The sequence below is a fragment of the Pyxicephalus adspersus genome, chromosome 7 (genome assembly GCF_032062135.1).
Source record: "Pyxicephalus adspersus chromosome 7, UCB_Pads_2.0, whole genome shotgun sequence".
Lineage (NCBI taxonomy): Eukaryota > Metazoa > Chordata > Amphibia > Anura > Pyxicephalidae > Pyxicephalus > Pyxicephalus adspersus.
Genome location: NC_092864.1, coordinates 27,099,319 through 27,111,202, shown reverse-complemented (window position 1 = coordinate 27,111,202; position 11,884 = coordinate 27,099,319). Strand labels below are relative to the sequence as shown.

Sequence of the window (11,884 nt, the reverse complement as noted above, 5' to 3'; positions counted from 1 at the left end):
AATAAGGTTGGGGTGGAATATACCAAATACAATATTGGGAGGATTGTTGGAGGAAATTTTAGGCGGTGTAACAAAGTCAGATCAGAGTTAATGTTGAATCTTTTATTTAATAATGGCACATAAAAATATCCAATCAGTATATAGAATCTGTCTGATATATTTCACATTCTGCTATACAAAAATAATGACTCTGATCCATCCAGAATGACATAATAGGCGATAATAAATATGAAATTGATTACAATACTGAAAATTCAGATTTAATCTGCCCTCTAGCCCCACCCCCCCCCAACTTTAAGTCTTGCAGTTATAAAACTCCTCTCCTGGTCTGAAATCCTTTCCACTAATTTCACTGCACACTGTGACCTTCTCCAATGTACATTAGAAGCTGCAGCAAGTCAGACAGAGCCACCCTCATTGGAAGACATCCAACATCATCTAGCCCCTCCCTCATCTGCCTGACTGTCCCTGGCTCTGCCACTTTCAATTATTGGATGCCAGTTCTTTCATTTATGAAGGCTCCGCCCCACATGTGGGAGGTCTGCATGTCCACCTCCATACTGACTCTCTAACTTAAAGTTTGCATAGCTCCTCCCCAGATCCCACCCACCAGTTGTGTCAGTGCAGATGCAGCTGTGATGTTTTCTGGAAGATATATACAGCACCCAGCTGCCTGCATTGCATAGAAAAGCACAGATGCTGTCATGGGGGTGACAAGGAAAATAGAATTTGAAGGGGGAGTTAGCTAAAGAAAAATCAAAACAGATTCCATTTCTGTATAAAGTCTCCAGGTGTCACCCGATCAGTGACAACATTTAATGACGGTGCTGTGATTGCCCAGGGACAGAAAGGACACAGCTGTGGTTGGGTTACATGGTGACGTTGTCACAGGGGAGGCGATAAATATCCTAACGTGAGATCCATTCACACCTCAGTATTTGTCCTGGAAGATAACCTGGAATTCCTGGCACGACTGACATTCCGCCACTATCTGCCGTGTGATACAAAGGGCAACGTTTGTGGTCAGCAGGATGCTCTGCATGCCCGTGTTACAGATTAATATAAATGTGAACCGAATTATTCCACTATCAGATACATAGGGCCCAATTTATTAAACCTCTCCCAAGGCTTTCATCAGTGAAGCTGGGTGATCCAGCAAACCTGGACTGGCTCTGGACCAGGATACAAAACATTTGCTATCCACTGTGTCTGCATGTTTGCAGGCACCACAGAGTAAACAAGGCAGTAATGCAGCCCTGTCACCTCCCCACACTCTGCCCACACACATTGCCCCGGCACGTGTATCCGCCATGAGAATGAAAACATTCGCAGGAAGTTCTTACAAAGAAGAAAACAAAGGACACGGGTATTCCAACTAAGAATATACAGCGATATCCCAAGATTCACCCAAAATTCACAGATTGTTATTTCGGATTCAATTAGGAAACGTTAACTTTCTTTTATGATTCATGCATTCTTCTAATTGCATTAAATGTATACATTTTGGGTGAAAATATTCATATTATGCCCCCAAAGTGTCCATACAAGAGTGGTTTCACTCTGTACATTTTTTAGATTGGAATGACAACAAATTTCTGATTTTCTAAAAGGATAAAAAAATTGTACAGAATTGATCGTCTGGCGCAGATGGTCATGTGATTACCGGTTTTCCTGTGTCAGAGCCAATCAGCCTTAATGACTCGCTGCCACATTTCTTTTATACCCCCCAGTGCAGATGGTTATTTACCCTTTTCTGTTTGTTAGTTCTGTTTGTTCCTGTTGCTCCGCTCTAAGCTCTAAGAATTTTATTGGATGCCGCCCGCAGCAGGAGTTACCCGGTGGAAGGTAGAAATGTGGCCAAAGAAAGGGAAATGGGTTCTGTGATTGTTGGGCCTAATGCAGTTTTTGCTGCGTCGGTCACAGTGCAAGTCTCTAGGAAAAGACCCCCAGGAATCATGCATTGTGATTGGTCGTGGTAAGGCACTGAGATCACAGCAGAGGCCAATGTGAAGAAGTTTGTCCCCACATGACCAGCAGATGTCCCAGGGGCCTTTACTGGGAGCATGCTTAGAATTCAGAACTCTCTGCCAACAGTAAAAGTGCATTTGTTACACAAATATAATGCCAGCCGTTCCTAAATGACACAACAAGGTGAGGGGTGACACCATTACCCAGCACCTGCACTTTCCCTGCCCTATTGCTCAGCAGTATGGTGTCCTCTCCTCCTCGTTCTACAGCTCACCATACAAACGGCACTAATACTACAAATACCTAATTGGCTCAAATTGCAGCTCCTCCCACTGCCAGCCTGATCTCTGATATGCAGAGGACAACCAATGTGAATGGCCAGCACTTCTATCAGTAGAATTTACCCTCCCTGGTGCATGGAAGATCTGTGCGTACCACGTCCCTCTCCAGTACATCAACCCCTTCAAGCCCCAAAAATCACCTACCCCTCCCTTCTATGTGCCCCTGAGCCAGGAGAAGGGGCAGAGGTGCAGTCTTTGGTTGTGGCACCAGTGCCCTGCAAGCTGGAGGAGAGGAACAAAAGTGATTTGTAGTCTGTGGGTGGGGGGGATGCCCTAAATGCCCCCTATATCACTAACGCCCAGAAATAACCCCGGAAGAACACTGATTGGTCCCCGGGTTTAACCTGCCAATGACAGAAGAGCCCAATCACATCCTGCTTGCTGCACCTTTGATCCAATTTCCATAAAACTCGCATTAAACGTGGCAACGCATATAAAGCACAATGCACAGATGTGAAACCAGCACCCACCTCTGGAATAAACTGGCAGCTGTCTAGGGTGTGCAGGAAGGGGAGGGGGGCAATGTTTTCTCTGCATTATCAGTATTTGAACTTTACACATTTTTCTCCCCTTATTACCATGCAATATTCCTGCGTTATCCACCAATAACAGAATGGGATCTGTGAGCGTGCAATCACAAAGCTGAATCCCCATTGATGTGGCAGATCTGACAGGGTAACAAATCTGCCCGGTTTGTGCTTTATATTCCGTTATTTCCCCGAAACGTCCCCACAGGATTTACATTTAGCACCAAAAATTGGAGTGCTGAGAGCATTAGGATTGCATTGTAACAGCAAAAAAAATAAAAGTTTTTGATGTTTAAAAAAGTTTAGTGTAAAAAAGTAAAAAAGGTCTTTGCAGTTTGTGGCTTTCCAGCCATTGTGGAGCTACAACTCCCAGCATTCCCTGCCAGGCAGAGCTGAATCCCCGAGGACGCAGCGACTCCATAGGCAGCTGTTATTCCAGCTTGATATGCGACACAGAGATCTCGCAGTTTCGAGAGAGAGGTTTCCCACCAATGACCATGAAAACATTCTCCTTCATGGGTCGGTCAGCCGAGTCCATCTGGCAATCATCTGCTTCCGTTTCCTCGCCGGAGTAGGTGAAACATTCGTTTTCATAGGGGGTGAGGAGGTGATGCTCGTCAGTGTGATCAGCGGAAGATGAACAGGAGCAGAATAAAGGGCTGGTCGAGCGATCCTTCATAGACTTCATCTCTATGAGATCTGAGGTAGGAATGGAGGCCACTTTGTTGGCCCCCCAAGAGGGAAATGAAAGGAGTTTGTTGGGTTGTTCAATCTCCGAGCTCCTATCGAGTCCAGAATCGGAGCTTCCTGTCAGGGAATCCCAACCTAATGGGATGACACAATGGTACATCTTGGCACAGTCATGGTGGTCTTTACCCCGGGATATCCTCTTCCAGGAGCGGGAGGTGAAATCGTATTTCCATATGTTACTGGTGGGGCTGCGAGATGGTAGTCCACCACCGATGACCCACAGGCAGCCCTGGTGGATGATGGACGCATGGCCTACCAGCTTTGGGGGGCCAGAGCTGGAGTAATAAAACATAAAACTCAGTTAATGGTGAAAAGAGAAAATTATAACTATAAACTATATGACCAGATGTTGGGGGGACACCAGACCATCACAATTATGGGAGCTTGGGGGACATTCCAAAACATTGACCATTAATATGAAACACCCCACCATGAGTAATAATATTAAGCGCTCTACCACCCCTCCAACCATGGTCATTATTATGGAGCCCTAACCTCCCCCCAACCATGGTCAATAATATAAAGTACAACCCCCCACTACCTACTACCACCATGGTCATTATTATGAAGCCCCACCACTACCATCATGACTAATAATATGAAGTGCTCTCCCACCCCCCAACCATGGTCTTTAATATGAAGCACCCCCTTCCAACCATGGTCAATCATATGAAATACCCCCCTACCAACTTCTTCCACCAACATGGCAAATAATATAAACCACTAACCTTCCCCCAACCAGGGTCATTAATACAAGCCCACCCCCACCTCCTATCACCACCATATCCAATAATATGAAGCACCCCACCACCAACAACATGGCCATTAATATGGAGTTGATCTCCAACATCCTCCACTCTCATTTTGGAGGGTGCCTGTGGGTTTGCCCCCCCCATTGGTGAGTTCAGGTACTGATGGTGGGGATTTGCCCCCATTGGTAGGATCAGGTGCTGATGTTGGAGGAGAAGACCTGACTCACCATTCCAAATCACCACAAAGGTGTTCAGTAGGGTTGGGGGTCAGGGCTCTGTGCAGGACACTCGAGTTCCTCCACACCAAACTGGTGACCCTATTTCTTAATGAGGCTGGCTTTGTACCCGGGGCACAGTCATGGGGGAACAGAAAAGGGCCTTCACCAAACTGTGAGCACAAGGCTGGAATAGCACAAATGTCTGCAATGTCTTTGTATGATGGAGGACCCCTCACTGGGGGCACCTGAACTACTTTATTTCGATGGGGTGGGAGGTTCACATATCTTTGGACAGGAGTTGTATACTTATTTAAAAATAAGACATTGTCTACAGAAAATAGATATGAATGCTAGACTTCCCATAGACAGATTATTTAATATGTACAGTATTACCCCCAAATTCACGGGGGTTACGTTCCTTGACACCCCCGCAAATTTTGGACGCCACCTTGTGGCCCCCCGCGTCTTCTCTGAGGCGCTGAACTCTTGTTAAAGTAAACTAAAATTACCATACTTTCAGTAATGATCTGTTTTCTTTTTACAACTTAAAAAATTGTTTTCCTTCTGTTGTTTTTTATGCTTTCATGAATTAGCTGATTTGGATACAGTTTAGTCTCGAATTTTAAGTGTTAGGTTCCAAGGAAAAAATATGCGAAATCGTGAAGCCGCAGATTCAGAAGCGCAAATTTTCAGGGTATTACTCTATTTTAATAATCATATGATGGGGAAGAGGCGAACACTAAATTTTTCATAAGTTCTAACTTAGGAAACTTAGAAATTGCCATCAATGACTAAATGGGAACAGGAATTACAAATGCAAAGTGATAAGGTATAGTCCCTACGGATTACTTACTGTCGCCCAAAATGTACAGATCATTGGAATTTACATCAAAGAGTGATTAACCAGTCGTACATGACACTGATCAGACTGGCACATATCTTTGGACACACAGTGTAGATATGATAGTCAGGTGTCCATAAACTTTTCATCCTGTGGATTTTCCTCACTGACTCTACATTTTGTAGACAAATCCAAATCTCTGGGGTAACCAAAGCCAATATTGCCCCAGATCGTCTAAATTTACAGGTGGAACCCCATCAATATATTTCTGGACTATGCTGGCACTTTTGGCTTTGGAGACTTTTTACTTCACTGGCCATACAATGTGACCCCGTCCCCTCATTCACACACATACAATGTCCTCTTTTATTCTTGGGATACGATTGTTCCAACCATTCATCCTTAGTGAAACCTTTATAATTCTATCCAATCTGCCTCCTCTCATGCAGGAACAGAGCAGGGAAAGCTCCAGCTGCATTGTGGGAGATGGGTTTACCTACCTGGTTTTGATGTTGGACCAGTTGTGTCGGCGGAAGTCGAAACTCCAGAAGTCGTTCTGTTCCGCCATATTTCTCAGTCCCCCGAACAGGTACATTGTGGAGTTGTGTGTGGCACTGGAGTGGCCGTGGCGAGGTCCTGGACCGAGGCCCCGAGTGCGAGGACTGAGGGCTGACCATTTCTGGGTGTCTGGGGGAAAAGACAGCCAAAGATAAAGAAGTCATCAAACACAAGAAACCAATCTAGCCAGACTTCCATGGCTGAATCCCGGCACCGCCCGCCATATCTGAGGCCCAGAATATTCACTGCAATGTAAATTGTAAAAGAGAATTACCAAAATAAAATGCCCAAAATTCCTCCACCGCCCCCTCGATATCGAAGTATCCTCCATAGATGAACATGGCAGAGCGATACACCACAGCACTGTGCCCCTTTCTATTGGACGGTCGGCTCTCCTGAAACACATTTTGGTTACACAGTTTCACCCTGATGTCACCACAGAGGGCAGATCAATAGGATAAATACCCCAAATGGAAAAAAAATTACCTGACTGCTCAGGGACTGAAATCCAAACCATTTCCTGCTGTCTGTAAGATGAAATAAAACTATTCAGTGTTATCGTAGAATGCGAATAGGCTTGCATGGTGGAAAGGTGCAGTAAAGCTGTGAAAGCAACAGAGTCTGTGTGCAATAAACTAAAATATTCGTCATATATGAATAAAGCAGCCAGAACTGGCTCTATGTCAGTCCTGGGGGCTCAGTGGTCACTACTGATGGGCCCGGATGTGGAATTTGCCCCGGGGTAAGCAGAACATCCTATATGCAGTTTTAGGTTCTGCGGCCCCCCTTTCTTTGTGGCAGCTCTGTGCCATTGCTAATTGTCTCCAAGCTACAGATCAAAGAACCCCAGTGCTAAATTTTAACAGGACCCCTAACAATGAACACACACCCCCTCACAACAAGACCACCCTTCTTTTAAATCTGGACAACCCCCCTTTATTATTGTGCACCCCTGCAGATCACGTTTCCTCTCTCCCATCATTTTATATTCTCATGTCAGCTCGGTCACACTGCCGATGTTTTCTCCTCTCCCGGGCCGATCATATAAATAGGAATCTGGTGACCCCGCACGTCAGGGGGGGGATAATACCCAAACCGGCACTCACCAATAGCGTACATCCAGAGCGGGGTGTTCTCTTTGTTGGCCCCAAAATCCACCATTCCACCAAACACATACAGGACGTCCTAGGGGGGAATGAAGATCATTTCATCACCATTACTTTAATGAAATTATTATTGTTTAATAACTCACACATACAATAAAAACAAATTATTGTCATTGTCAATGCTTGCACTGAAATCATTCCTAATGGCCCCGCCATAAAAGACCTTGTTACAGGGTGACAACGTTCTGTCCTTGTCTCCCAGTTGCACAGGGCATTGTCACCCTATCACCCTATTTGCCCATCATAAGAAATGCTGTGAAGTCATCACTGGGGCCCCTGCAGATAGCACTGAGATGTAACTAAGAATTGTATTTATTACACAGAATAAACTAAAGCCAAAAACTGGGAGTTGTGCCCAGCCAATGTCTCCTGTATTATGCAAATACTGACTTTGTGAAACAAAGTCAAAGGCAGCCCCCTCCCTACTCATCTATCTATTGGTTAATGAGTCAGCAAATCATACTCCAAGGATCCATACAAGACCCTAATACATGGAGCCTGGCCCTGCCATACTACAAGAGTTCATCTTTTTCTCATTTCATGCCTCTGGCACAAGGAAAGTTTTCACGTTTCTTAACAAACTTCATTTCATTGCAGGACAAAAGGTTTCAGGTTTCAAAAGGAGAGCGGAGTGTTGTGTAAATAGAGAATAGAGGACATGTGCTTTGTACTGCGCCACGGCACATGTCAGCACTAGACAAATCGCCAGCACAGTAGACCTGTCATGGGATCTCTAATTGTTTTATGGTCTGCAATGTAACACTTTCAGGTATTTATTATTCTCACGGAGGTCACATGATGTGTGACAGGTGCACTTTATCTGCACAGCAGAATTTCTTCTAGATTACATAGGAGATATTAATATTAAACCCTATTAATATAGCACCAACATATTACGCAGCGCTGTAAATTGAATAGAGGTTTCAAATGACAGACAGATACAGACGGTGACACAGGAGGAGAGGACCCTGCCCTGAAGAACTTACATTCTAAGAGATATTTCTCGCTCACCTGATAAGCCACCATGGAATGTCCCTCCAGCTTCTCCGGAGCCAGCCGGCCACACGGGAGCCGCTCCCACTGATCTAGGGCTAAAAATAAAAGCGGAACGAGTAAGACAACCAGAGATCATGTGACTCTGCTGGGAAATCTGTTTTTAGACTGTTGTCACCGGAGCAGGTGGATTGTCTCACTTCCTGTTCTGGTGACAACGCTAACATTTTTCTTTATTATTTCTCAGTTTTGACACCATCAGAGCCTTACCACACAAAGGTGGCAGATAGAGCTCACCTATGTTGTACCTCCAGAAGTCGCCGAGAGCGGAGTCCTGTCGCCCGCCATGGATGTAGACAAAGCCGTTGTGAAGGGCGGTGGCATGCTTAAAGCGGTCGCAGGGAAGTCTCTCCCACCGGGACAGCGGCTCCCACGCACAGTCCGCACTCTCACTGATCATAGTGACCCCCTTCTCCAACATCTCCGAGGTGTCACCGCCTGGAGCGACAGGTCCGCCGGTCACACATTTCTAAAAAAGACAACAAATAGGGGTCAGCTGATGGGCAGCAAATAATCCTCGAAAAGGTGACCCCGGGCTCTAAATAAGAACATGGGGACACCACATGAGGATGGTGAGGGCACAGGGGGAACCCTGGAACAAAGCATAGGGATGTGGGGCCCCTGATAATGGGCACGGGGGGGGGGGTGCACAGACCCTGGAACAAAGCACAGCATAGGGATGGTGCAGCAAATCAGACGCAATGTGACAATTGCAAAAATGAAGGGCCCCAAAACAACAAATTGGAGCCGTGTCCCCAGCATGCAGAGATTGTGAAAGTGAGATTGTGTCACCAGCAATAATATAACGAATTTCTCTGTGAGGGGGATGATGAAATGTAACAGCCAACCAGAATCTACCTAATCACTGTCTGTGGGCCGATAGTCACTGATAAGATAATGTAAGATATATAAGGCTCTCTGCTCACATATAGTGTGGGTGCACAGGGGTGGTAAATCCGACATCGCCCTCCTGCCCCAGACACAATATTGGGCACATCTATGGGAAATATGCACTGGCATCCCAAGCTGAGCACCTGGACTCCCCAAAACCTAGCCTGCTGTGCCCATCCCAAAAGTTTTCATTGGATCGCAGCCCCATCTGTGCAGAAGAATATCAAGGAGGAAATAAACCCAAATTCTTTCTGCACTGACAATGCATGGTGCCCGCAGGCATCCACAAATTGCACCCATGGCACCACCCCAAAGCCAATACAGATCGGCTCACAGTGAGATGAACATAAATCTATGGGGGGGGGGGGTCACCGGGGCCACACGAGGAGAGTGCAGGAAATCAGCGCACATGTGAATGATTGTGTGCTTTTGTCTTTACATGTATGCTCCATAACAACCCACCGCGCCAAATACCAATCAGGTACAATACCCGGCCCAGGCTAAGGTAGAGGCTGCAATGCTGAGCAAATACCTCGTAGATAAAATCAACCAATCAAATCACTTCAAAAAATGAGTGTCAGCTCCTCTGTACAGAGACTGGTGGGACTGGCTCAGTGTTCACTGTACAGCACTGTGGTATATGTCAGAGCTATATAAATGTATAATAATAGTGTGTGATTGTGAGGGAACATTAGAGTGTCAGCTCCTCTGCACAGAGACTGATGGGACTGGCTCAGTGTTCTCTGTACAGCACTGGGGTATATGTCGGAGCTATATAAATGTTTAATATTAGTGTGTGACTGTGGGGGAACATTAGAGTGTCAGCTCCTCTGTACAGAGACTGATGGGCCTGGCTCAGTGTTCTCTGTACAGCACTGTGGTATATGTTGGTGTTCTACTTTAATCCTGATATAAAATAGAAACATGATGTCAGTTGTTACAATGTAATCTTGTGTGATGTCTCTCTATATATACTGTTAATATTTATAGATAGAAAACAACATAAACCCATAGATAAAATAATAATCTCTATATAGGAAATAAATCTCCTTTGCCATCATGATGGGAGTCCAGGATATCTCCATGCACTATATATAGATACAGTGAGTGTCAGAAGTCAGAGCAGGAAAAATTGATGATAATAATAAAAATAAAAAGTAAGAATAAAACAAAAATAATAAGGATAATATTAATGATAATGATGATAATGGTGATGATGATGATAAAGAATGATAACAAAATCCCAGCTGGCAGCATTGCCCCCTCCCCATGTGTTATGTAAGTTGGCAGAACTCCCCCAGGACCCGCAGCACTCCAATTCCCCAGACTTACCGGGCAGTCCCGGGCACAGCACGCAGAGTTCAGGCAGAGGCCCCCCGGTCTCAGCCGCACCTCGATCCCCGTTACAAGCAGCGAGCGGAGACAGCGCAGAATGATGAGCCACCCGCTGCACAGCGACAACTACCGGCCAGAGAGGAGATTGCCCCTTCTATGCAGTCGATTCGGCCTATGGGAGAGGCTAAAACAGCCAATACCCAGGGAGGGGCGGTGCCTGTTTGTTTACTGGGCGGCCATGTTTGATAAGGGCAGAGTTTAGATTTGTCTGGTTGGTTATATTAAGCAGCACAGCTCCCCCTTGCAAAGTTTAAGGATGAATCATTGTGTGGAAAGATTTGTAGATAGGACGATAGACAATAGAAAGCGGGAGCAAATATATTTATTATTATAGAGGTTGGCTAAATAATTAACAAATATATATCTGATATATACACATTATTATTTTAAATGCTAATAAAAAGTGTTAGAAATAAATATTTATAAAAAAAAAGAGTAAATGGCTTTAGTCCACAATTGGTGGTGAATGCTGGGCTTTGTAATTGACCCTGAGTGCTCTAAGAATCCTTTGTCAAGCTTTAAATAACAATTTGCAGAATGAAGATAGCTGAAAATTAAATACAATTTAAAAAAAGGTTATAAAATTCACTGATTGTTTCTACATTACCATGATTGAAAGGAGTTTGGGCTTTCATGTGGATGGAGCCCCCCTGCTGCCTGCACCATTAAGATGGGGGGGGGGGGGGGTCACCTTTTATTATTTAAAAGAAAGTCCCATTACTTGCCATTAATTGCCCGAACAGGGGCTGTACTTTTGCACCTTTAAGATGGAATCTTGCCCAGGTTCTCTTTGTCAGGTGAATGTCAGGTGAATGTATTTATCATCAAACCCAAAATCAGCATCACACCCCACTGACCACAAATCCTCCACCTAAATTCTTGCCATTTTTATAGCGTGTAGGCAACAAAAATGACTGCAGAATGTACCAAAACAAAATTTGGAAAAAATAACTTTTGCAATGTACCCAGGATCCTATCTAGTTATCCAGTCTGAGTTGCCAGGAAATGCAAGAAGTGTGCGCCCCCCGTGTACCATACTAGACCCCACACCTTCCCTTAACATTGGGTGGTCCCATATTGAGGGCCAGTGCCTCTTCCCCATAGTCATTCCCCTATAAATGATTTGTGCTGAGGGGGGGCCAATCATGGAATTTGGAAAATTTAGGATTCCTTACCCCCTCTTCCCACACACTCTTTGAAATGAGTGCATTGATTCTACTCATCCAATAACAAAAAGGTAAAAATAAAATAGGAAAGTTCTATTGGACAGAAAAACACATTATTGGTGTCTAACAGCCCACCTCGTGTTTATCTACCAATCACAGCTGTGCAGGACTCAGGAATGGCCGCGTAGAGCCATCATGTGACCTGGGGGAGCGGAAACCATGTAAGAGCTGCAGTCATTTCTATATAGAACATGTTTT

General features: G+C 45.0%; 1 protein-coding gene across 1 annotated transcript; it reads right to left on the bottom strand.

Moving 5' to 3' along the window:
- Positions 1–87: 87 nt before the first annotated feature.
- Positions 88–10,505, bottom strand: LOC140335367 (kelch domain-containing protein 10-like). Its single transcript, XM_072417931.1, has 8 exons — positions 10,398–10,505; positions 8,412–8,643; positions 8,133–8,212; positions 7,062–7,140; positions 6,442–6,482; positions 6,230–6,350; positions 5,898–6,084; positions 88–3,861 (listed from the first exon to the last, which is right to left on the bottom strand). The coding sequence occupies exons 2-8, from the start codon at positions 8,593–8,595 to the stop codon at positions 3,267–3,269; spliced, it is 1,287 nt and encodes a 428-aa protein (XP_072274032.1). The 5' UTR covers positions 8,596–8,643; positions 10,398–10,505; the 3' UTR covers positions 88–3,266.
- Between the last annotated feature and the right edge of the window lie 1,379 nt (positions 10,506–11,884).